This window comes from Ptychodera flava, chromosome 21 (assembly GCF_041260155.1).
Source record: "Ptychodera flava strain L36383 chromosome 21, AS_Pfla_20210202, whole genome shotgun sequence".
Classification (NCBI taxonomy): Eukaryota; Metazoa; Hemichordata; class Enteropneusta; family Ptychoderidae; genus Ptychodera; species Ptychodera flava.
The window spans coordinates 699643-727437 of record NC_091948.1 but is presented as its reverse complement, the minus strand read 5'-3'; the positions used below and the strand labels follow the sequence as shown (position 1 = coordinate 727437).

Below are 27795 nucleotides of genomic sequence, written 5' to 3'. Positions count from 1 at the left end.
AAATGTAAATGACAAATGACACTGTCACAAGGTAGGTGCATTGTTACAATTTATTTGTATTCATAACAGCATTGTACAATGAACCAAAAGAAACCAAATGAAATGTATGAAACAATGGCAACTCTATAACAACTGCTTTTGCTGTTGAAAGGGATCATCATTGTTATCCACTGTCTGGTCAAACAAGACAGCAAAGTTCTAGGATGATGCAGAGAATGAACAACTTCACAGGTGCCTTCCTGTTACAGTTGAACATACAAAGTATGATATACAAACTTGAAATCAATCTGATACTTGCATTCTCTGAGCCTTTCATACATGCATTAATCATTTGTAAACTATCACTATAAACTGCTCCATCACTGTGAGCTGTCAGCATGTAACACAGGGTAAGATACAGAATATGACCCACATTATCATGAAATGTTGACAGCCAACTTCAAGTTGTAATTGGGTGTTATGAAATATCCCTTTCCAAACATTTGAAAGTTTGCCTGATATAAGGATACAAACATGTAGTTCTTGAACACACACAAACAATTTGTAAATGTCACCACATTGAAAGTTTGAATATGAATAGGCTATAAATGTTACGCTGATTTTACTGATGAGTTGAACGTTTAAGATTGTAGCTTTAATTTCTGATCTCTTTCTGTACTTCTGGATACGTTGGATAGCCAGTTTGTAATTTGTAAAATTGAGAGGACAGGAAAGACAGGTTAGTTTGCATAAAGCTGGCGTATACTGATACTCTTGTTATTCTGTTGTAGACGTTGATGGCAAATGTGAGAGCTAGGAATCGTCATTATCGAAGAAATCTATATCGATGCCAGAGTTGGTACTGTCATTGCCATCAATGCTGTCTTCATCGTCATAGTCATCTTCATAGTCCTCAAAATTAATCTGATCAAGTTCAATGTCCGGCACCTACATAAGGTACAAATGCAGACCGGACATGCAAAATAAGCACACAGGATTCATGGCATGTGTTAGTTAAGCAATTACAATGGTTGAAGGATCAGAGCAATGAAGATGACAGTGATTAATGCTACAGATTACAGTGAGTATGAAAGATGAAAGGAAAGAAACAGACATGAAGTGAGTGAAGCACGTCTAGAAAGTGATGAGAAAATCAAATATACAGTCTTTAGATCTTTAAACTTGTGTGAGCAGATCAGGAAGTGTCTGGTTTTCCCTCTGACTACTGCATCTCTGTACATCTGGCGGTTTAGCATGGAGGTGAGGAGGAAGGTATAATTTAAACCTCGTTGAAGTATTTATATTTAATGAGGGGTTTTGTGGGTAGTCACCATGACCACTCCGGTCAACTGGTAGACTTTCATATCCAAAGAGCCAGACTAAAATAAAATTGATGTTTACAGCCTCACCCAACCAGATTTGCTCAACCAAGCTTTGACTAATGGTTATGCATACACTGGGACTACCATTATATATTATGCTTCTACACACAAACTTCATACACACAAACTAAAGAGTTGAGAGTCACAGGGTTTGCTTAAGAAGTTTTTATTTTGATCTACTGGGAATGGCCTAATAAAGTACACACTTTTTCACTTGTATCTAGTTCTCAGTCACATCAAAGGGTTTGCAGTAAGTTCTACCATTTCATTGCTTTGTCATCATCATCATCATTCAGACTAGTTTTTTTCAAAATCGTCGGCATGAAACTCGTCATCAATGTCAGCACCGTCGCTGTCACTGTCACAGTTGCTACAAGATTGGCTATAAATTTCATCAATTTCATGGTCATCTAGCTTGTTGACACTATTGTCCGAATTTGGTGGCATAACTTCCACGGCTTGCATCGTGAGAACTTCATTCTGCGCATACACTTGACCCATCTACAACAGAAAGTGAGGCAAGACATGCAGGGCAAGAGAAAGATTACATTGAATAGCTCTTCATACGGATGGTGGTATAAGACATTATGATTCACACTGAAATGCCATCTTGGCCACAACATACCCCACACTGCATTACACTAACACAAGGCCTAATTCAATCAAGATGTGGTATAAACAGGATTTGATATCTCTTTCCATTGGTTTAAAAATTGTCAAGGAAGGTAGGAAATATTTAAGAAGAAATAGTTCCTCTTAAACTTTGCTGGATTTTATTCAGGTTTAGTGAGTTGTGTAGTTAAATATATTCAAAGACTGTTAACAAAACCAATGTCAAGCTTTGAGTTTTGTCACATGTAGTTCATTTGTTTGTATCTCATGAGGAAACAATAGTTAACCATGTATTAGTATGTTGCAAAAGCAATGGGTAGTTACGAGGCTACTTTGGAATGGTTTTGGAACTAACAGAATGGCTACATTATGGAAAATTGGTTTGACTGGATATGAAAAAGATTTGAGTGCAAGTGGAATAGATTTGAGTGTGAATGGAACAGAGATTTGAGCATGCTTACATTAGATAAAACACAAGAAACAGAAATAATGTCAGAAGGTAGAGTTGTTCAAATCAGCCCTTGTTGTGTAACTACTTTTATTTGAATAGTTTTCATACCTACAAACCAAATATTAGAATCTGATGGCTGACACAAGGTCAGCAGCTTCAATTTACTTTGCCTTTAAAAGAATTAGCTTTTTGACTCATGTGTTTTTGTCGTTCAATTGTCATGATTGTGATATAAAACCACTTATAGAAGAATTTTATGATCATGTAGTGTTACACTACAAAACACTATAAACACTGCAAAATATTTTCTATGAATGGCTGATTGAATCATGACAGTGGATATTTGCAATCTAGTGTCATCACACTAATAAATCAAACACAACTACTTATTACTATTATTTGTTTGTTGTTGTTTTCAATCAAACTTACCATCCACTGGACTGCACTTGAATTGGCAATGTACTCTGTCAGTGACACCATTGCCTCTGACACCTGTGACAGTCTCTCTTGTGCTCGGTCCAATATGGTTGCAGACATGTCATTCAAAACTGTAGCCTGTTTTGAAAAAGTACATTGAACTTTAGCAAAAACCCTTAAATCACAGTTATTGTTGCTATTTTGAAATGCAACGGTCACAACAACAAATGGCAACATTTTTGCATTAAAGTTGAAAATTCAAAGGTCTCCACAAATCCATCTGTGTGGCATTATTACTGTAACAATATTAATTTCACTTCAGTCACTGAGTCAACAATTAAAATATGGCACAGGTTTTCACTTGCAAAAATTACAGGATGGATCAAATTTACTCTCAAGTACAACTGTACAATACAAAATTACACAAATGGATAATCTGAGATTTTTTTTCAATTTGATATATTGTTACTAATACAAACGCTAGAACAGACACCAAAAACACATTTTAGAATTACACGTAGCAAAGCAAATGTGAACTTACACTTCTCAGTGATTCATACAACTCATCAGCCATAGTTTTCGCCTTGGCGGCTTGTGCCACCACATTCTCTGGAAGTACCTGCACACCAGTGTTGACAACTTTTCCACAACCCACTTTCAATCTCTTTGCCAGATTGTGGGCAATGGCCACAGTCTTGTTCTCTGAAGTCTACAAAAAAATATGTGCATTTAAATGAGTAACTATGATATTCAACTCAGTCTGTATTTCAGTGTTTATGTATTTTTATACAGATAATCATGCTTACTATGTGAAAGCATTAATTTTCACAGAGATTTCATTTCCTTATTTTGGCGCATGGAAATCTTCACTGAGATTTGAATTCACTTATTCACCTACAAAGTAATAGAATCCACTTATTATAACATATTGCAGCAGGATATGCAGATTCAATTATCAGCCAAACTTGGAACACTCTTTCACATAAAAAGCATCTTGGTGGTTGCATGTTTAACACAAAATGTCATGTTCTCTGCATAATACATGGGAGTAAATCTCTCAAGATTCTTATAGAATGTTGTTTGATGAAATTTAACATCAGCTTGCAATCTTTACCAATGGCTGCTAGTGCTCTAACAGACCGCATTTCTGACAATTGGCTCCAATTTGCCATGTCTGCCTATATGTTGGTATGTAACTCACGTTTCTTGTTTTATCAAAATTTTTATAGAACAAATTCATGACCACTAAAGATATCATAAACCAACCTCAACTTCTTCCTCTCCAGAAGAAGTCTCTTCTTCTTCCTCAGTTGTCCAGTCATTCCATGTGTTCCAAAGTTTTTCCTGAGCCCCACTAACCTGGTCTTTCACTTTCTGATTGGTGGAGTCAATATGAGTCTTTGCATATGCAATCTGTGTTTGACAGGGGGAAGAAAATTTTACTATGGACTGATTGTGACACGTTTACACAATACATCTTGTAAGTAACAAAGCACAAGTCATTGTTTAGCAAAGATGGCAGAAATTCTAGCAATGTACCACACCCAATACTGAAGGTAGAATGCTAATAAATACAGTGAACAGATTGTGCTTATACAGCCTGTCTGGTTGAGAAAATTTAACAGACCTCAAATAGTTTGCTGGAAATGCACTGATCTCTGATCTGATCTGCAAAAATTGTGTTTTGTATCACCATTTCATGATATGAACCATTTCATGATATGATATACAAAATCCATACCAGGTCAACAGTGTAGTGCAATTTTTCCAGGGTTTCCTGACTGCGGTGCTGCGCATTCTGAAGTCTTGTCATGGCTCTCTTGTACACTCTCTGGCGCACTTTCCCAGATAAGCTGATAACACGATTGACAGTAGACAAACTGGTCTCTTCCTTCTCAAGATCAGCTTTCTCTGTCGCTTCTGGTTCCATCTTTTCCTCTGTCAAGTGAAGAACAAGCCAGTGTGAAGTTACATGTTACTATGTTTCATTTTGTAAGAAATTGATGTTGTTAACCATCCTTACTATTAAGACATATTAGTAGAAATGAAGAATATGTTGGCTTTACATGGATTTGCATTGCATGTCTTGTATTTTACTGATATACAGATTGTGTATCCTATAAGTGACAGTGAGTGTATCTGTTTTACTGACATTTTAAATGTTTGATAGCAATTTCAGATCAACTACACACTTGTTGGCAAAAGCTGTTCAAGAGGGGCAGAATCTTTCACAACACTTACATTGTGAAGTTCAAGTCAATATAGCTAACATTCACGTATTGCTTTATATGCTGTATCTTGTTCATTTACTTTCACTGCACATCTCTCCACAAAGGCATACCTTTATAACTGGAAAAAAACTACGACAGTACAAAATTTAGGAGGTAAATGGTTACTATTATATACCAATTTACCTTGTTCTTTTTCATCAGGAGGTAGACAATGATCGACCACCATCTCGGACAAAGCCAGAGAGGTATTCACCCCAGCACACACAGCCTGGCCAACTCTAGTGTTGGCAACAGTCTCCATGGTCTGGGAACCAACAGCCTTGGTGCCATCCCAGACACGTTTGCCACTGTCAATCACACTGCTGTAGATCTAGGAAAAGATAGGAGAGAATTTATGGTTGTCCGGTAGATAAATTTACATACCAAGTATGCTGCACTCACTATAGCAATAATGACATTTTATTTTTAATCAGAACCACAGATGTTATCTGACACCAAATTACAAGATACTGAATAGTTACTAGTGTACATATAATTACAGTCCCTCCAACCACCATTGGTTACAAGGACTAGGATATAATACCTGAACAGGAACACCAGTTAATCCTTGCTCATCATGGTACTGACAAACTTGAAGGCAGAGATCTTGCAGTTGGGGTAGTTGACATTAACTGTCTATGTGATTTTATCTTTTATTCTCTTTTAATAGTTGTGTTTGGTTAATCAACTTCTTCAAAGATAAAGCTGATAAGAAAAATTGCTCCTTTAATAAACACAGAACATATACTGCAAGTAACAAGGTGAATTTGAATAACCACATAGCTAACTCTTCTGACAGAGAAGTGAATTTCAACCTGAATTATATTACCATGCCCTGTCCATTGCCTTTTTAATTGGCCAAGCTGAACCATGTGACTGCCCACAAATACACAGTAATGGTTTGTTTTCATGCCCGTGAATATGAATAATATCGTAAACATAATAACTTTCCGGCTAAATTGAAAATTTGGTTTGTACAAAGATCATAACCAACCACAAAATAAAATGGAGCATTTGTGGGCCAAGTTTTGACGCTTTTTTCAAAAAAATCTCCGGATTTGCAAACATTTTGCAGCGCACACACTACTTACTGACAGGTTCTGGGGCCCCATTGTCGTTCGCACAGGAAATTTTCGTAAATTTTGATGGTGCTTTTTGGGTTTGTTGATAATATAATGGAAATAACAGACTCTGCGCTGACCATTAACCCTTTTCCTGCCAAGTCGGTGAAAATCCGCTTGAAATTCGGTGTAGCTAGAATCTGAGCAGCCACGGCCGTTATCCTGCCAAGGCGGTGGAAATCGGGCTACTTTTTGGTACCCCCTTTCCTGCCTAGTCGACGGAACTACGTGTAGCAAACCCTTGCTCGCGCTAGGGGTCGTTCGAGGACAGGTTTTGGGCGAGGAACGGCGTTTGCTCTCGAAATGGGTTCACAGAGAGTCCAAGGACAGGGAAAGGTGCGGAAGCTACCCAGCCAGTCCCCCACCCCGGTGGGGGACTGGGTTTTTTTTTGGGGACGAGTAGCGTACTTGGCAGGTTAGCACGTTGACGTATTCTAGCGGAGTTTGGGGTAACTTGGCTCTGAGGCACTACATAGATTGCGGCCGAAATTGACCACTCGGCAACGCTAATCTGTAAGGCAACCGCCTAAGACCGCCTCAGCTGGCGGTGCAATTTTTTGCCAATGGTGCGAGACGAAACAATGGTGCGAGACGAAAATCACGGACTTGGTCCTGATTGACGGGAAGTGCGGACGGATTTGACGGACTCGGCTTTCTCGAAGGCAACCGCCTAAGACCGCCTCAGCTGGCGGTGCAATTTTTTGCCAATGGTGCGAGACGAAAATCACGGACTTGGTCCTGATTGACGGGAAGTGCGAACGGATTTGACGGACTCGGCTTGATTAGTCCCTGACATGGAACTGATCCGAACGGACTTGAGCGACATTTGTGAAGGGTAACCACCGCTTTTAACCGACTTGTTACCTTCTCGAAAAGACTACCCACTCAGATGTCGGACGTTGTCGGCTGCACTTGGCTCTAGACGTTCAAGCCGTGCAACGAAACACACCGCCTCAGCCTTGCCATTCAGGAACATGGCCTCAAAATTTGATACCATTGTTCACCGACTTGGCGGCTGCGGTTAGGTGCGTGAACCGTTGTTCACGACTTGTTACGCCTATGTTGTCCCTGTGAAGTTCGGCTAACGGCCGAGTCTAACGGGAGTTGGCAGACCTGTGTTTGGTTTATACCGTAGTATGACCGACTCAGGTAGAGGTACCTGTCGGTATATTCCGAGTTTTACGCACTCGGGCGTCAATGACGGGTCGTCATCACCGCTGATGACGTAGACGTGCTGGCCACGTTATTTGAAGGAGCCATGTTTTGCCCAACGGACGGGGCCGAGACAGCCGTTGACAATTTTGGCATCCTTCATCTTTGACCGCCTTAGTTGGGTAAGCCGCTCGGCAGGCGACGGTTATGACCTAAACAAGCCGCTGAAGCACTGTTCGTTGCCGTACAAGAACGAGACGGCCAGTCCATTACTGCTTAATGGGCAATCTGTCGGGTTGGCTTGTCACCGACTTGGATGACAATACGCCCTGCGCAGGCGTACTTAGAAGGGACATGAGGTTAAAGATACGGGTTTCCCACCCGTACTAAACATGGGCTTGGGCAACGTCCTTGGGTGGCAGGTGCGCATGCCACGTACCCAGCTGGACGGAATGTCAAGTTGAGATGCTAATGACATTGACTATGTTATGCTAAGTGCTCGATTGATTTGCATCGCAAATGAGTATTATTAGCATATCAAATGGTGCGGACAGGCAATTTACATGACGGGTAGGAATGTCAGCGCCGGTTGGTGGACTGATTGCCGTAGGTCCATTATAATAACAGGTGGATGCATATATTAACACCCCTGCGTCCAATCATGTCCAGGGCTTTGTTTCCCTGTGGCTTTAAAAGGGAGGGACCTGCTAGTCTGTCGACACTGTTCCAGACATGAGCTTGACGGACCGCAAAAGTTTCTGAAGGCGAGCAGACGACTGAAGCTCAAAGATGCAGAGTCTCCGGGCGGTAGTGGTAGCGATCGTTGTGATGTCCCTAGTAAACGTTCTAAGAAGTCGGGCAAGAAACGCTCCCGTAAGGCGAAGCCATCTCCGGCTGAAAAACCCAGTGGTAAGCGTAAACGTAAGACCGATCGTTCTGCCGATGAGGATGATGACGGGTCACCGGTTGCCAGTGGTTCTCACCCGGCTGCTCCGGGAGAGACTACTTCACCTGCAGAGACTACATCTGCTCTTGTGGGAGATACTTCACCTGCACAGACTACGTCTGCTGCTGCTAGTGAGACAGTGAGTAATGAGACGGCTGATGCCATTGGTTCTCCCCCGGCTGCTCCGGGAGAGACACCACCTGTTGCTACTATGAGCCCTCATCCTGCGTCAGGAGAGGTTCCTGTGCCCAGTGCGAAAGAGCTTGAGTCCTCGTCATCAGCAGAGGCTGCCGAGCCCGCTCCTGCCATTGTTTCGTGTGCTGCGATGTCCCCGCCGAAAAAGATAGTGCGGAGGGTTCGTTATCAGGATAGCCCACCTGATTTTGAGCCAGATATGATCCTTGATGCCGCTACGGGCGAGTTCAGGCCCAGACGCCCAGACGACGGTGATATCACCGCTGAGTCCGACTCGGAGGTTGACGAGGATGCGGCAGAGGACGATGACTTTTATGACAGGCAGTACGTAGGTGAGGCAAGCTCTGACGACGATGATGACGTTGCTGCTGTGTTGGCGGAGGACGACACACCTCCTGTCTGGCGTATGTCGGAGACTACCGATGCTAATATATTTGAGGAGACCGATTTTGACCATGAGAGACCGACTTTCACCTTGCCCAGCCACGCCCGTGAGCTCGATTACTTTTTTAAGTTTATTCCAGCTACACTGATCAGATTGGCCAAGGACGAGACTAATAAATACGCCAAATTCCACCAGCGACATATCGCTAGGAAAATAGATAAATACTGGCGTAACGCTGACTACCGAGAGGTGCAGGCGTTCATTGGCGTCTTAGTCTGTATGGGTATCGACCGTAAATCATCAGTGGAGGATTATTGGTCTAGCGATCCCTTTCTGAGAAACCAGGGTATTTCTACTGTGATTACCCGCAGTCGCTTTCAGCAGCTTATGCGATACTTTCATCTGGCAGACCCAGAGAACGATCCACGTCGTGATCCTGATGAGGCACGCCGCCGACGTCGGTGTCAGGAGGATCCCCTGTATAAAATCAATCCATGGATGGAGCCCATAGTTGACCGGTGCGTAAATAATTATAAGATGGGTAGAGAGATCTCCATCGACGAGGGCATGGTGCGATTTAAGGGCCGTTCTAAATTTAAGCAGAGATTACCGCATAAGCCTGATCGAGACGGTTTCAAGATATGGCAGCTGTGCGACTCCACCACTGCATACATAGCTAACTTTGCACCGTACCTAGGTGTGAATATCGGGATCGGACTGATGGGAGACGGCAGGAGCGAGGTGTGGTGAAAAGAATTACGATGGAGCTGGTCCAGCCTTTTTGTGAATATAACCCCAGCTTTTTCTGTGATAGCCTTTTTAGCGCGGTCTTTCCTGCTGGAGAGCTGAGGGAGACCGGGATCTACATGGTCGGGAGTTTCAACCGCCGTAATCGTCGCACCATGCCCCCTCAATTAATTCCGCCGGGTAAGAGGAAGCGCCTTCCTCTGTCTGTTGGGGATATGAAAGCCACGACCAGAACGGACTCTCGTCTTAACATCACTGCTTATCAGGATAGTAACGCTCAGGTGCTGATCTTGAATACGGTCTATCCACCCTTGGAGTGCGTGCCAGTGGGGGAGGGAGACGAGCGGCGACAAGTGCCTCTGTCGCTGTATAATTATCGCCGGTACATGGGAGGCGTCGACCGAGCCAACCAGAAGCGCAAGTACTTTCACACTGGGCGCAAGAACCACAGATGGTGGACATATCTGGCATGTTACCTGATTGATGTTGCCCTGGTAAATGCATATATATGCTTCAAGCATGTACACCCTGATAGTAAGCTGACCCATAAGATGTTTCATCTGCGTGTCGGGAAACAACTCATTGGCGGTTATTGTGGGCGATCGCAGCCCAGTGTGAGAGAGGTCGAGGCCACTGTTTCTCTTGCCTCGTACATCAATCCACAAAATCAGCCGATGCACGTTGTCAGCCGTTTGGAGGGGCGGCAGAAATGCTGTAAAGTATGTAGCAGAGAGGGTAAGACCACTGCGAGCGGACGACTGTCTGAGACGTCCAAAGGATGTAGTCTGTGCGGGGTTCATCTTCACGAGGGCGAGTGTTTTGCGGCTTTCATCATCGCATGATGCTACGAGGTAAGAGGAGCATTGGCGTGCAGACCTCTACTCACTCAGCCCCGACGACACCCATCAGCAAGAGAACCCGACGTAAATAACGGACAGGGGACAGCTTCGCCTAACAGTGGCTTGACTGTATTCTGAACACGGACCATGATCACATTTTGAGCACGGTTGTGCCGTTTGTTTGTGCTTTACGATCCCGCTGATTGTAAATTGAAACACGGATTATTTTGTACAATCCCCCGATTGTAATCTTTGTAACACGGACCATGCACTCGGACGTCGAGAACAGACTCTGAGATTTATTATTCGGCATAATGTAAATTATTCCCGAATAAAATACTATCTATGGATCGCATATTTTCGTTTTGTTTTGTTTTGTTTAGACGGATTATTTTGTACAATTCCCCCTATTATAATTTTTGAAACACGGATCTGCCACCCCGATTGTAATTTTTGAAACACGGACCATGCACTCGGACGTCGAGACAGACTCCGAGATTTATTGTTCGGCATAATGTAAATTATTCCCGAATAAAATACTATCTATGGATCGCATATTTTCGTTTGTTTTGTTTTTACCCCCACTTTCGTTTTTGGCAGATCCGTAAGGACGCTATAGTAATGGATGAACGTGCGTTGTATCACGTGGGAGGGGCACAGCCCAACGGAGGCTGTGCTCGTGCGACGTAGACGTTGTACCAACCATCTGTCGTTGGGGTTAGTGCATAGAGCAGTTGCACTGTCCAGAGCTAAGGTGGTACAAAACTGCACCTTAGTAACAACTGCACAACTAACGTGTTAGGAAACGGTAACACTAACGAGCTAAGTGTTCACTGAACTGGCCAAACTACGTACACGCCTTCCTTCAATGGCGGAACTATGTCGTTGACACTACGTCAAAGCAGACTGCAATGTGCGACTCTTCCAAGTCGTTCAAGGTACGTGGCCAAGTGACACAACCCAGGGAAACAGGACAGGTTTGAGGGTGCTCCCGCACCCATAGCACTAACCCCTGGGTCTTCTACTAACCCACGAGAGAGGTGACGTTTCCCCGGTGTGGCCGTGCGTGCCGGCGAACGAGCTTTACTTCCGCGAAAGTAAGCTAGAAAAGGGCATAAAAGTGCCATCCCCCGGGGCAAACAACGCCCGTGACCTCGTCATTTTCTGGACACAACCTCATCAGCGGTTGCCCCTCTACACGGGCATGCAAAATTTTTGAAGTCTAACACGTATATGGTCGGTAATCGTACCCCGAAAATGCGGTATTTTCCCGCCAAATGCCTGGCAGGAAAGCGTGCAGGAGAGCCTATCTTCTGTAGACACGGAAAAGGGGGCCGGTTTTGACCGACTTGGCAGGATAACGGACAGGGGCGCTCGGCAGGAAAAGGGTTAACGATTATTTATGGGGGCGGGCGAGAGGAAAGCCAAAATTAATGGGCTTTACAAGCCTCATCCATTAATTTTTGGCTTTCCTCTCGCCCTTGCCCATAAATAAATGTTAATGGTCAGCGCGTCGTCCACTATTTCTATAACTTACTGTCATCTTGTGCCTACGGTATTGTACCATTTGTCACCACAAATTAGCATATGCAAACACATTCAAAAATATGATCCAAAACCAGCATTTTCACACATGACACTGACATAGCAGAGACACAAATACAGTTTTTCAAATCAATTATAAAAAAGACTTGTACCTTTTCTGGAGGCATGGAAATGACTGGGCAGGCTTCCTCCAATTTGTCCATCTGATTACAAGCAAAGTCATTTGCGTAACTGACTGTGAAGGAATAACAGAAGAGATCATGAAAAGAAAGGAAAAATAACAAGATCAGGATTAAGTTACTTTCATTTAGGAAGACAATCAGCCTGCCATAATTACTCTACTTTAAAACTTGGTATGTTGCATTTCACATTAATCCTTTCACCATGATGGTTTGGCACCAACCAGTTGTTATTGACAATGGTGAGTGTGGACTTGTTAGAGTGACATTTAGGGTGAACAGGTTGAAACCTTGTCAATCACAATGTTCCTCATTACAGGTTTTCTATCATGGCAAACAGTAAGAACCTGAAAATTACTTGGGCATTACATATAAAGTATGATTGTCCATCCATCAGCTCATTGTACAAGAATTGTGATAACTTACTTTGCTTTTCAAACTTGTCAACCACTGGCTTGGCAGTGCTTGCCACAGTTCCAACAGATTTCTCTGCAACCTCAAAAGTATACTTCAGCAATCCATTATACTCCTTGGTCTTGGTGTACATGTTGCTGACCTGTCCAATAGCTGTATTAACAACTGGCAGTCCAGCAACACGAATGATAATATTCTCCCGTGCCTCCGGCACTACAATAGCGACATCTGTTACTTCCTTTTCTACGTCCATATCTGGTAAAGAATGAATAATTTCATCAGAAAAGTGCATGTCTGAAAATCAAAGCACCAAAATTTGATGAGAACTTTGTCAGGTATGGTGGATTATGACTTGTAAATGAAAGAAATTTTGCAGGAACTTTCCTCAAGCAAACTTTCAACCGTTCTCTTTCAAAATCAAGAATAAGAACTTGCAGTCATCATGCAAAATTTTGTCATAGGGAAGCAAATTATCCAATATTTCCTGAAATTTGAAATTCAAAATGGTTGCCATCCCTGTGCTATCTCTATTTAGGATTATAAAATTCCTGATTTTCACAAAAGTAAGCCGGTGACCCACAAGTGGTAAACCAAAAGAATATTGTAAAAGTTTGAGAGTCTAAATATCTGTCCTTGAGTTGCATTCCAGCTGATAACTGCTCCATTTCCTATGAATTGAGTGGAACCAAATGAGGTCAATGATTCAGTAATTTCCTGTCAAATGGCATGAATATAAATATCGATGTTTAACTTGATTTTCCTTGAAATGCACAGGCCACAGTCCCTCCACATATGAACTTTTTTATCTCTAATTGCCAATCCCCTTCTTTCTAGGATCTTAAGAATTTTGGTTGTTCTTGAAACACTTTATATTACAGTTACTTATAGCAGCTATACCAATCTGTCCTTCCTTTCGGAGAAATGCTTTCGTATTGAATCTTACTACTGAGAGAAAACGTCAACAAATTAAAGAAATGAAAATTGGAACCTGCCGAATCATGAAAATGCATCTCATCGGGTACATAATGTTGAATACGTGTTCTTGCCATCATGAAATAGGATATCTAGCATCTTCCATCTTGGACCCACAATCTTTCATAACTATCTCTTGATATCTTCATGATGGTACAACCACAATGAAGTGACATTCATGTATTCTGCATGTGATTAAGTTGTGTATCATCACACAGTTCATATTATTTTGCATCACAAAAGCACAAAAGTTGAATACCACAATTTGAAATTTCTAAACAATTACTCCTAGAAACTGATCATATGTCTTGATAATGCACAAAATATAGAAAAATTGACAAAAACATCGGACAAGAAAAGTTTGGCTACATCACACTCTGATTTCCATGTCCTTGAATCATAATATCACTTTACAATAAATAATTCAGCCTGGCTAGAATGACATGGCCTAGTAGTACATTGCTGGTAACCAACATTTTTTTATCAAAACCATAACAATAATTTGACATCTGATGCGAAAGCCTATCATAGTATGCCCTGTATTGACCTGCTTCAGGCAATGATGTAAGAATCTCTTACCCATAAGCTCAACTAAGACAAATTTACATACAATGTAATGAAGACACACCTTATGGTCTACAGTACATGAGGACGAGGGTCAAGAACGATAGAGCATTTTTTACTTTTGTATTATGCCGCCGACAGATGTGACTGCAACAAATACATTGAAATAAGCCACTAAATGCATTCTGACCATTTAGGTTTAATTTTTTGTATTTAGAAGCTTTGGAATGTGGATGTGATAGACAAGAGACAAGATAGCGTTACAGTACGTTTTTGTTAGCTAGTCTCTCAGCTCATTTGACAGTCGGACCTGTGCTCCTTTATGTAACAAACATTGGGCCATATAATCGTATTAGAGTGAACAGAGGGCATGTGGTACGTACTGTACAAATCCTATTTCGAGTAATGAACTGAAAGCATAGACCCTCTTTTTATTCAGGGTCTGTGACCATGGAGGTAGCATGCTACCTCGAGGTACCTCCATGCTGTGACTAAAGTGATATTCGCATGACCTTGACACTGAACGTAACTGCTACCGAATCACTAAATTAAACGTCTATGTCACTACTCGCACTGCCTCGAATGTTTGACTGGTGTAAGTGTAATAGCATGGACGTACATTACAAAAAAGTAAAAAAAAGAGAGGGCGCCTGGGTGGACGTGACGATGCCCCTGTAGACGGTATAAGTGTAGAGCCCTAGCTGACGCAAGAGTTTGCTAAATCATACACGTATTACACATCGCGTATTGGCACACAGTCCATGTTGCCGACAATGAGATGTAAATGATATGCGGTTAAGGTCTCCTCGACTAACTTTCAGCTGGTTGCTCACTTTCTACTATTTTTATAGCATTTTATACAAAGGCACAGACTTAATGTACCTGCAACTTTACGATTTTTCATAGTTTTTGGTAGCCGGTCACAGACACTTCGTGTTAGTGTCGGCAACATGGACGATCTGCCCGCGTATTGACTCGACATGACTGCTACATCGTAGGTGCATTAGCTTACTTATAGTTTTTGAGCTAAAGGTTATGGCTAAACAAGACATAGAATTATAATCTAAAATCACTATGAACGATGAATAGTCAAACGACTGGGTAACTATTAAAGTTTAAAATATACAAAGGTCTTACAAATATTGGTGTGGAAATATTCTGAATATTTGATTTTAGTCACTTTCCACAGTATTGTTAAATTAGTCTCGACAGTCGATCTGCTGTGAAAATATATTTTCAAAAGCCCTTACCGTTTTCCTTTTTCACGAAGTGGAAATTGTACGCGACCGTCCTTCTTGAGAGATACTGAACGAATAAAGCAATGTATGACGCAAGCTATACACGTACGACACGGTCGGTCACATGAAATTAAATCATAGAAAATATAAACCAATCACACACCAGCTTTTATGAGAGGGCTAAATATGGCCAATCAGAAAGACGCTTTGATAATGTTCATGCTCCGGTAGACATGTTGACCAACGCGTGCTACCTTCGTGACCGAATATTCCGAACAAAGGTCATATCACCAAAGGTCAGCGTGTGCACATAAAGGGCATAGCATCACGTAGCGCGCGTGGCGTGTGTGAGTTGGCAGATCAGACATCGTTCTCATGATCGTTTTGCGCGCGCACTCAACTTTCTGGGGCAATTTCATCTCGGGGGAAACTTCATGATAGAATATTGAAACTGGAATTAAAATAACTTGCGTATGGTTACCGATCTATCCCAACTTTAAGGGGACACCTGTATAATAAGCTTACTTAGTTACTAATAGTAGCTTATGACGTTGTTGTGAAGTACGTTGTACTGGGCAAAGTGAAAGTCTTCAAATGAAAAATTTCTGCAAACAAGGTTTTCCATACCACCAAAGAAATCGATCTTTTGGTGATATTGTGTTCTACAGAATTGAGCTTGTTCATGTGTGCGGTCATAGACCCTAAAACTTTCTGTGGTTCAGTAGGCCTACACAAAAGCCTGTGTCGGGGGAAATGCGCACGATGGTAGGCCTATTAAAGCTTGTGCGTAAGAGCGGGAGCGTGTGAATATATAGAAGAAACCAAAGTTCACTTATGTAGGCCTAAGGAAGAAAGTAGCTCTGATTACCGGTATACCGTAACTTTGATGCAGATCATCCCTTCATAAAAAAGTCTTCAGAAGTGAGACTTCTCTAGACACACTTTCTGTGTATGGCCTTTATTTCATTTCAAACCACAAAGTCGTTGATTAAATGCGCTGATGTCACGTTTTCTTACAAAGTAAGACTCAGTCACAAAATTCAATTTTGGCACGGGCAAAGTATGGTCGAAATCGTCAAGCCCATCCCATTACTTATATGTGTGTCATTTCATAACTGAGACAAGCTTACCATTTTGATTGTTAGCCTCCGATAGCGATTTCCTGACACAGTTACATTCGCCCTGGCAATCGGTCATTGTACTTTGATCCACCAAACGTGTACTTTGAACTTCTAAGCACGTCACATCTACGTCGGTTGTGCTTAATTGGCCGTAATTATCTTCCTCGGACACGAAGCAGTGATCTTCAGCCATCTCAAATGACAAATTTCCACACAAGTGCAATGAACTGTTATCCCCGTCGCCCGGGAAACTGGGGATATTATCATCAATGAAAAATTCGTCAATTTCTTGTTCTTCCGTATCTAGGAGCTGGCTATGCAAAGCGCGCCCTTCGTTTGTTCGACCATTTCTTCTCCCTCTTTTCTTCTGTCTGCGAATGGGTTCTTGTTTTGAATATTCCACCTTTGCCAATGTTGTCGATGTCTTCGATACTTGATTTTGTTTCTTGGTGGCAGAGTTCCTCATGTCATTGTCAGTCTTTGTTATCTCGACTGCCTTTTGTGTCTGCGGTTTGCTTTCGATATATTCACCTGACATTTCTACACAGTCACCTTGTCAACGGAGTGGATCCACTATTCCTTTTCAACTGAAGATAAGAGATATTATTCTGGTCTGTTAGATTGTCTGAATCTGTGAACTTTCTGTATTATGGTCATATCATCGAAAAAATCGAGACATAGTAGGGCCTACTAGGACACGCTTCATATTCAAAGACGAACAATTTCTAAAGACTTAACAACATTTCTTCCACATTAGTGATTTTTCTAGACTGAAATACTCAGATACACAGAAAAGACTACATATCTTCCTTTCCCTACATACCTCCAAAACCCTATTACAACATTCCGAATTATCTATGTACTTTCACGAGCTGATTTCCGATTTCTGCCATATATACCACCGCGTCGTGTCTTTCTAGTTATTTGGACAAACACAAGTATACTCTGACACATTCATCACGGAATTTGTAAAAATATGACAAATGCAATTTGCACATATTTAGAAATAAAACACGTAATCTTAATGGATACTCTAGTTACATTGAGCACATAGTCTTTGCAAGCTGGACACGGAGTGCTAGGAGTACGCAAATAAACCCCAAAACAACACGAACAATTTAAAACAAACAAACAAACAAACATACATACATACAAAAAAAACCCGCTGATATGAACAAACAATTGATTTCTCTATAATAGTAAACTTACCACAATGATGGCACGTACAGTTACGCCTTTGTATAATATCTCCTCAGAACAGCCATTCAACTTTTTAACGTTTCTCTTGAATTAAGCTTAGAACAGATGTAACACGATTGGAACTAATTTGCGATAATTGGATCTTCATATTTTTCAAATTTCTCAAAAGTGTTTGGTGCCCCATAGCTGAATGTTGCAATATTACAAATAACTCATAAAAACAAGTGTGTAACTTAAAAAGAAAAGTAGATGAGGTTACATTTGCAGATTAAATCGACATTACTTCACCATACAATTATCCCAACTTTAGTTCCAATCGTGTTATGTACAACTTTTGAAACTGTTCATTTGTGGAACGTCAAGTAACGAAATGGATAGCTAATCAAAATAATTAATTCATGTAGTGGATTGTTCAAAATCCTAATCCTAATCATTGTGAGGATGACTGTCGTAATTATGCACGCCTTGGCAACAATAGGGAAGACAATGTTTTCGGACAAGTGTACATGCGACGACTCGGAGAACTACCAAGCACGTACGTAAACATTTATACAAAGAGGCAATGTAATGCGCTGAAAAATACTAGGAGACTGACCTGCAGTGCACCGTTACAATGGTTCAAGTTATAAGTTTGAAATATTGTCCTTTGCAGCCTTGTTTCATCTTAGCATAGCGCACGTCCCGTGGGACGACCTCGTCTGCACAAGTTGCTGTAAAAGGGATTGAAAAAGAAAAGAATGCTGTGCGAGGTTTTGGTGTTATCAAAAGCATTACGCAACGAAACGTGAAGCAACCGACCAGACGTTCTGTCATTCACGGTCAATCTTTCAGATAAAGACACTTTATCAACCACAGTCCTAAATTATCAAGAAAAGGAAATCGTGCCTGTAGGGACTAATTTATGATAGTCAAAGCAACTAAAAAAACTTCGAACACGCATCGCCAAAGCACGGAGTAATAGGGCTTATTAGACATAACAAAAGTGTGAAACTTAAGTGAATTTATGATTATGGATATTGTCAATAAGTATTTAATATTTCTGTAATTATTGTTTACACAGAAAAATACACAACTGCACTTGAATCTTGAATGCATGATGATCAGTATTTATGCCAAATTCAAGCAGTTGTAGTACAGACCCTCATAAGTGAGTCTATATATCAGAGCTGAAGATGATTGCACATTAACGTGTCGTTACAGTTATACCTAGAGATCGGCAGTCTAAAGAGTAAAATTTCTGCTTAAAGAGCGTGCAAAGGCAGTACTGTAACCGCGCATTTTACTGTGCAATGCAATAGCTGTAATTGTAAACTTGCAATTGATTTACGCCATCAGAAGGGAGCTGCGGACAAACCTGCGGTTAGACCACTGACCGTGGAGGGGGGTAACTGCTTTATCGTCATCGACATCGTGCACAGCATCATTCTCCCATGTGATGACAAAAACGTGCGATTAGGGAAGGTTACAATTTAAATACATGTAGTCTGTACTAAGCAAGTCTGCGAGGCAAGAAATACCGTACACAGCAAGTATTCATAACGTGGAGATTATGGGAGAAGGCAGATATTTAGATCTTCTCTAATCCTCCAATGCTATTTCGTCCGACGAGATGTATTTAGACAAATCAATGTTAACATTCCCGTACTTTTACACCTACATTTGTATACATGCAAAGTGTTTATTTTTATCATGTAATCCGGGATTTTATTTTTTACTGTAGAGACAATCTATAGACATTTTGGCAAGAATTATAGACTGTTATAAATTCTTTGAATTTTTACTGCCCTTATCTTTTTATTAGAAACGTTTTTTGTTCATTCTTAATTGTATCATCTTTTCTCTCCATCCATACGGAATCGTTGTCTTTCGAATGTGCCCCAATGATGTTTCTGTAGAGTTATTTTTTAAAAGTTCGTCTGCATGTGTAATAGACCTGTCAGTGGGACATCCTGTTGGTTTATGGCTAAATGACAAAGGGCAAAAAATCAAAACTGGAAAAGAGATTGACGGTAACTAGACCCACAGTAAAGGGCGGTGGTCGTCGGAACGGCGCTCAAAGGTCGCTAGGGACCCCTACGACCGATATAAACACTGTATCCAAGCTACGTTGGCGATTGATGAAAGTTAAAACTTGTTTGTCTTAATCACAATGTACATTGTAAAATTTAAATGTTGCAGCTATTTTGACATGATGCATCTATATATAGTGCATGAAATACAATGTTTAGAAACAAGAAAGTTGCACATGCGCCGTTCCGACGCCGATCGCCCTTTAATTTTGCAATCCACTCTGTCAAGGACACAAGTCTACAATGGTGCGTAGCAGTAGAAGAGTTTACGGCAACATCGTCAATACTAACCCGAAGAGATTATTGACAAAAATCTAATGGCGACGTTCAACAGGATATCTTCATGACATCATTAGTTTATGATAACACTAAATAAATAATGAATCATTTGGTGCCACGTACCTGAAGCTATAAATACCCACAACAATGGTGCAAGTGTTAAAGTTCACTTCCTGTACTATTGTATGCAATATGTGTATATTGATAGAGGGACTGTGGCAATATGTATGATACTCGTCGAGTGATTCACGAAATTAAGCTATGTGCCCCATCTCAGTCTGGGCGTAGGAAACTGTCATTTCTTCCGGCAGCTCCACTCCCAAAATATGGATATTCGTTATGTAGGTCATTCCCCCCACACTCATCATGACCTGAGTTCAATTAGTCTAGAACATTCTCAAGGTCACTGCCCTTGATGACCTCACAACCTTGAATTCAATTAGTCATGTTTGGAATGTTCTGGAAAGTTGATTAGTTGTGTAAGGGAGATAATTTTAGAACAGTAATTAGCATGTCAATAAAAGTTCTAGATTGTTCTTATATGCCTTTATAAAAGGGACGTGCTCAGCTTCCAGTCAGACTTTTGGGATCGTGTCTCTTGTGTGTTATTAAACTCCAGCAGTAGTCATTCTCAAGACTTTTCAAGACCTTCACTGCCAACGCTGGATTTATACTGTGGACTTTTTGCAACTACAAGCCTGCAAGCCGAAGGACTTTTCATTCATCCGACTGACTGTTACAACTCTGAGACTGGAGCTTTGCCGTCCCAGCTGAGATAAGTAGTCTGTACACTTTTAAAGCTTGTATTTTATCCCTGACTTAGCAATTAGTTTTATTTTTGTAATAAATTTTGTTTAAACGTAAACTGCTGAGTTCACCCTTTTGTTCGTTTTCTCTGCACGTAACAAAATTGGGGGCTTGTCCGGGAGACGAATATTTTGAGCCGTTTGACAACATTTTGACAGCTTTTCAAAACTACTGTATACTGTGAACTCAGCGAAATTTAATCATGGCGGAATTTAAACCAGAGGAAATGGATGACCTTGATCAGGACACATTTGATTCCCTCAGAAAAGACGACCTCATAACACTGGCCAATTTCCTTAAGGTAGAAGTTAAACGATCTATGCGCAAGCGAGAAATACAGTTCAAGATTGCAAAACATTTAGTTAAATCAGGCCATTTTGAGGAGTCTGCCTTAAAAGATTATGAGCCCGAGTCTACCTCTGAACTCAGAAAATTAGAATTAGAAATGCAGACAAATTTGGAGATCAAGAAACTAGAATTACAAATGAGAGAGAAAGAATTACAAATGGAAGAAAGACAGAGAGAGAAAGATAGGCAGGAAAGATTAGAAATGGAAGAAAGACAGAAAGAGAGGGAATTCGAAATGAAAGAAAAAGAATTGCAAATGGAAGAAAGACAAAGGGAGAAAGAAAGAGAGGAAAAAGAAAAGGAAAGAGAATTAGCAGAACACCGACTGCAGTTAGAAATGAAACGTTTAGAGCTTGGACAGTCAGGAAAATTCTTCCCTTCAGACAAGTTTGACATCACTAAGCATTTCAGGTTAGTTCCCCCTTTCCAAGAAAAGGATGTTGATAAATATTTCCTTCATTTTGAGAAAATTGCTCAGAGTCTGGATTGGCCTAAGGAGTCCTGGTCTATGCTTTTGCAGAGTGCTTTGGTGGGTAAAGCCAGAGAAATTTACATTCAGTTGTCAGTAGAGCAGGCTTCAAATTATGATTCTGTGAAGGAATTAATTCTCAAGGGCTATGAGTTGGTGCCTGAAGCTTACCGTCAGAAATTTAGGGATTGTGAGAAGGTGAAGGATCAAACTTATGTTGAATTTGCTCGAACAAAAGAACAACTGTTTGATCGTTGGTGTTCTTCTGAAAAGGTCAGTCAGAATTATGACAAATTACGACAACTTGTTTTGATTGAGGAATTTAAAAGGTGCATCCGGAGTGACATCAAGACGTTTATCAATGAACAAAAGGCAGATACATTGGAGGTTGCTGCACGTTTGGCCGATGATTATTCATTGACCCACAAATCTTCATTTCTCAGCAAACCATCCCAGTCCTTTTCCTACAGAAACAATGCAGGTAAATTTAACTCCTCCTTTTCGTCCAAGAATTTTTCAAAGGACAGTAGAAAATCAAATGACAACAGTGCACAGAGTACAAGTAACACTCCCACATCATCAGATCCCAAGTCTCAATCTCCTTCTGACAAACAGTTCGGTACACTTTCTTGTAATTATTGTAAGAAAGACGGCCATTTAATGTCAGAGTGTTTCAAATTGAAAAGAAAACGTGAAGGTCAAAGTGGTCAAAGTGGATCTAAGCCCACCGGCTTTATTTCTTCATCAACTCAATTAGAGTCTAATAATGTGTGCAACACATTTTCTGAGGTTAAACCCCTCTTATCCCCAATTAATGAGGTCAAGGTCAATTCTTCTCAAGATAGCATTATGGGTATTTTCGAACCATTTATTCATGATGGTTTTATATCACTTTCTAGTGATTTCTCTTCCGCTACCCCTGTCAAAATTTAAGAGATACTGGGGCGTCCCAGTCTCTTTTGTTGGCAGATACCCTGCTGTTTTCTGAAAAGTCATTTTCAGGTTCTAAAGTTCTTATTAAGGGGGTAGATTGCAATGACTACATTCCTGTTCCTCTCCATAATGTCTATTTGTCTTCGGACTTTGTTTCTGGACCTGTGACTTTAGGTATTAGGCCTTTTTTGCCTTTTGAAGGGATTCACCTTCTTCTTGGAAACGACCTTGCTGGGGACAAGGTCATTACTAATCCACTTGTGACTGATAATCCTAGTTTAGATCAGGATCCAGAGCCAATTGAACAAGAGATACCCGATTTATTTCCTTCATGTGCCATTACTCGAGCCATGTCAAAGAAAACTTCAGAGAATCAAAATACTCTCAAAAATAATGTCACAGATGTTGACTTAAATGACACCTTTCTCAGTCAGGTGTTTGACACGGATCATTCCGTTATCCCTCGTGGATTTGAAACTTCCAGTAAAACTTCTGCTGACCAAGTCAGACATTTTCTAGATCAAATCTCATTGCAGAACAACACAAAGACCCAGATATTTTGTCTTTGTTTGACAGGGTAGATGATGAAGGTAAAACTTCAGATAGCTCTGTTTCCTATTATACAAATCTGGTATTCTCATGCGTAAATGGAGACCTCCAGATGTTTTGGTTGATGACGATTGGGCTATAAAACATCAAATTGTGGTTCCAAAGCCCTACCATGCTGAAATATTGCGCCTGGCCCATGAAACCCCCTGGGCTGGTCACTTAGGAGTCAGGAAAACTTATCATAAAATTCTCAGTCACTTTTATTGGCCTAATCTCAGGCAGGATGTAACACATTTCTGTAAAACTTGTCACACATGTCAGATGGTAGGAAAGCCGAATCAGACCATTCCAAAGGCCCCTTTACAGCCAATTCCTGCATTTCAAGAACCATTTAGTAGGATTCTAATAGACTGTGTTGGGCCCCTACCAAAAACAAGATCAGGAAATGAGTACATGCTGACAATAATGTGTACATCAACTCGGTTCCCAGAAGCCATACCACTGAGAAACATAAAGACAAAGACTATAGTGAGAGCTTTAGTCAAATTTTTCACTTTATTCGGCCTCCCTAAATGTGTCCAGTCCGATCAAGGCTCCAACTTTATGTCTGGAATTTTTCAACAAGTAATGGATCAGCTAGGCATTAAACAGTATAGGTCATCCGCCTATCATCCAGAAAGTCAGGGTGCTCTTGAGCGATTTCATCAAACTTTGAAAACCATGATTAGGACCTACTGTTTCGATACAGAGAAGCAGTGGGATGAAGGAATTCATTTTCTGCTCTTTGCTGTTAGAGAGTCAATTCAAGAGTCTCTTGGTTTTAGCCCATTTGAGCTTGTATTTGGACATACAGTCCGTGGCCCACTTATGCTCGTTAAAGAGAAATTCCTATCAGACGATGATGATTGTCTGAATATTTTGCAATATGTCTCAGATTTTCGTACAAAGCTCTCTAAAGCATGTGAATTAGCCAGAGAAAATCTTGAGTCATCTCAGCAGTCAATGAAAACAAATATGATAAAAACACCTCAAAACGGAAGTTTGAACCAGGTCAAAAAGTTCTTGTTCTACTTCCAATTCCTGGCAAACCACTCCATGCTCGTTACTTTGGGCCATACCTAATTGATAAGAAATTGAGTGATTTAAATTACATCATAATAACACTGACAGGCGAAACAAAAACAGCTATGTCACATAAATATGCTTAAGCCATATTTGGATAGGGATAATCCTACTATAACTCAGCCTGTCAGTACCGTCAGTTCTGGCCATTATGAAGATAGTGATACTGAAACTGACTTGAGTGAAAATACTCTAAACTCAAAGCTGGGCTCGGTCAAGCTTCAGAACTCAGAAATCCTGGAGAAGCTGGAGTCTACAAAGTTGGCACACCTCCAGCCAGAACAACAACAACAGGTGAAAGAACTGCTCCACGAATATAAACACCTGTTTCAAGATGTTCCAACGAGAACGAACGTCATCTATCACGACGTTGATGTTGGGGACAGTAAGCCAGTAAAACAACATCCATACAGACTGAATCCAACAAAAGCAAAATATCTCCAGGAAGAAGTCAAATACCTGCTGGACAATGACTTTATTGAACCCAGTAAAAGTAACTGGAGTTCGCCATGCATACTTGTTCCCAAATCAGATCACAGTTATCGTATGTGCACGGACTTTAGGAAGGTCAACACTTTAACAAAGACAGACACTTTCCCAATCCCGAGGATTGATGACTGCATCGACCGAGTGGGAAAAGCCAAGTATGTGACGAAATTTGACCTACTGAAGGGATTTTGGCAAGTCCCTCTGACGGATCGTGCTCGTGAAATATCCGCCTTTGTTACACCAGACGGATTGTTCCAGTACAAGGTGATGCCATTCGGAATGAAGAACTCTCCAGCAACGTTCCAACGGATGATCAACGACGTCATATCGGGCTAGACGGGTGTGCAGCTTACGTTGACGACGTCGTCCTGTATAGTGACACCTGGAGGAACACATCAAGCTCATGCGGAAGTTCTTTGAGAGACTGAGCAAAGCAATGTTGACTGTCAACCTTGCCAAATCTGAGTTTGGTTGGGCTAGGGTAACTTACCTCGGACATACTGTAGGACAGGGTGAGGTAAAACCTGTTGATGCCAAAATCAGTGCCATTTCAAGTTTTCCCATACCAAACTGCAAACGACAACTGATGCGCTTTCTCGGTATGGCTGGTTACTACAGAAAATTCTGTCCAAATTTCTCCACAATTACTGAGCCTTTGACTAACTTACTTAAAAAGAAAGTAAAGTTTGTTTGGTCAGAGCAATGCCAACAGGCATTTGATACACTTAAAGCCATACTGCAAAGTGCCCCAGTGTTGTCTGCACCAGATTTCACTTTGCCATTCAAATTAGCTGTAGATGCTAGTGATACGGCTGCTGGTGCTGTTTTATTGCAAGAGGATAGTCATGGTATAGATCATCCTGTTTGCTATTTTTCACGCAAATTTAACAAATCCCAGAGAAACTACTCTACAATTGAAAAAGAGTGTTTATCTTTGATATTAGCTTTACAGCATTTTGAAGTTTATGTTACTTCTTCAAATCAGCCAATAGTGGTTTATATTGATCACAACCCTCTTGTTTTTCTGCAGAAATTCAAAGGCAAAAATCAGAGATTGCTAAGATGGAGTTTAATGTTACAGGAGTTTAATCTTGACATTAGACATATCAAAGGCAGAGACAATTTAATTGCAGACTGTCTCTCTCGTATTTAGAGTTTATTGTTGTTCACTTTCAAGAAATTTTATTGTTGTTCACTTTCAAGAAACTTTACTTTAGAGTAAAACAAAATTGAGTACTTAAATCCTTTTCAAGATTACATTTGTAAAAGAAAGATTTTTCTTTGAAAAATTTTCTTTTTTTGAAGAGGGGGTGTGTTATGTAGGTCATTCCCCCCACACTCATCATGACCTGAGTTCAATTAGTCTAGAACATTCTCAAGGTCACTGCCCTTGATGACCTCACAACCTTGAATTCAATTAGTCATGTTTGGAATGTTCTGGAAAGTTGATTAGTTGTGTAAGGGAGATAATTTTAGAACAGTAATTAGCATGTCAATAAAAGTTCTAGATTGTTCTTATATGCCTTTATAAAAGGGACGTGCTCAGCTTCCAGTCAGACTTTTGGGATCGTGTCTCTTGTGTGTTATTAAACTCCAGCAGTAGTCATTCTCAAGACTTTTCAAGACCTTCACTGCCAACGCTGGATTTATACTGTGGACTTTTTGCAACTACAAGCCTGCAAGCCGAAGGACTTTTCATTCATCCGACTGACTGTTACAACTCTGAGACTGGAGCTTTGCCGTCCCAGCTGAGATAAGTAGTCTGTACACTTTTAAAGCTTGTATTTTATCCCTGACTTAGCAATTAGTTTTATTTTTGTAATAAATTTTGTTTAACGTAAACTGCTGAGTTCACCCTTTTGTTCGTTTTCTCTGCACGTAACAATATTCGTTGCTCATCATGTGACCTACAAACCAATGGTCCGCTCAGAGATCCCTCAGCATGTAATTCTTATCAGTGTTGTAGACTGATCGAATTTTATACGGGTAGAAATTTACTACCGAAAGTACAGGTCATAGTATCATATAGTCTATCGTTCCGCTTTGAATAGAATATCGGTCAAAAAAACGTTTTAAGTGCCATATTTTAATCTAAAAGGATGTTGTATTTTGTTAACTCATTTTCAAATGAATTTCACATCGGGAACATTTTCCTATTTAACTTTCTAATTTACCAAAATCCGACGGCCTACCTTTCGCCTAAAAATATTGTACATCTAGTTTGGGTACAAATCTATTGTTCTCCTGACACATTCTCGGAAAGGTGTCGATGACGAAATTGATTTAATCAACAGCGTACAGGGGTTTTCACCCCATACACAAGCAAGATTAGGTTCAAATCAGTATTAGCGTTGAATTATATACACCGAAAGTGTTTCATTACATGTTGTTACTAAAAAGCTACATGTTTCGATTTTATAATACTATTTTTTCTGATCAACACATTCGTGTTTCCATACCTTGTTACAATATGACATTAAACTGGTCCAATAGTCATTTCCATTCAAGGTAATACATTACCAGGTCCATGAAAGAAGTGTACATTTTAAGAACGGCCATTCAAAATGTCTTGACAATGGTAACCTCCCAAACTCTATTTATACCCTACACCCTTCTGGCATTTCAAAAACAGTGCGTAAATTTACCATGTGTCCATTTCAGTGGCAGGAAGGAATAAGAAAGTAAGAAAATTTGAGATCAACAGACCTACCCTATTTTCGGAGCCAATTAAATGATATTTTATGGTTTTATGTAAACGGTGCCCCCTAGGTCAATTTGATTTGTTGTGACCCTGTGTCACCCCTAGTATTCCGCAGCGCACTGAGATAAAGTCACACTAGTCATGATTGTTAGTCATAGCTTCTTTCTCAGACCCCAATTATTGTCAATTCACAGATGATGAAAGGTTGAAGAATATTTACGATTTCTTAATTCTATGGGCATGCAATAAATGATTTACAGCAGCAAATATTGACATAATTTAACCTGACCTAACAAAACG

General features: G+C 40.6%; 1 protein-coding gene across 5 annotated transcripts; it reads right to left on the bottom strand.

The window, feature by feature from the left end:
• Nucleotides 1-36: 36 nt before the first annotated feature.
• Nucleotides 37-27543, bottom strand: LOC139121048 (perilipin-2-like). Of its 5 annotated transcripts, none has more exons than XM_070685641.1 (11): nt 27505-27543; nt 18325-18439; nt 16539-17116; nt 12647-12889; nt 12194-12276; nt 5256-5442; nt 4583-4779; nt 4108-4254; nt 3383-3550; nt 2854-2979; nt 37-927 (listed from the first exon to the last, which is right to left on the bottom strand). In XM_070685641.1, the coding sequence occupies exons 3-11, from the start codon at nt 17065-17067 to the stop codon at nt 793-795; spliced, it is 1815 nt and encodes a 604-aa protein (XP_070541742.1). In that variant the 5' UTR covers nt 17068-17116; nt 18325-18439; nt 27505-27543; the 3' UTR covers nt 37-792. The 5 variants fall into 5 exon arrangements, with proteins under 5 accessions (XP_070541742.1, XP_070541741.1, XP_070541743.1 ...); XM_070685640.1 differs by having other exon boundaries at nt 37-1862; nt 27505-27542; XM_070685642.1 differs by having other exon boundaries at nt 27501-27527.
• Nucleotides 27544-27795: the final 252 nt, after the last annotated feature.

Coding starts and splice junctions, on each gene's coding strand:
- LOC139121048 (XM_070685640.1), bottom strand. CDS start 17,067: ATGTCAGGTGAATATATCGAAAGCAAACCGCAGACACAAAAGGCAGTC. Junction 12,277..12,646: donor TGACAAGTTTGAAAAGCAAA/GTAAGTTATCAC, acceptor ATTCCTTCACAG/TCAGTTACGCAAATGACTTT. Junction 1,863..2,853: donor CAAGTGCAGTCCAGTGGATG/GTAAGTTTGATT, acceptor TTTCTGTTGTAG/ATGGGTCAAGTGTATGCGCA.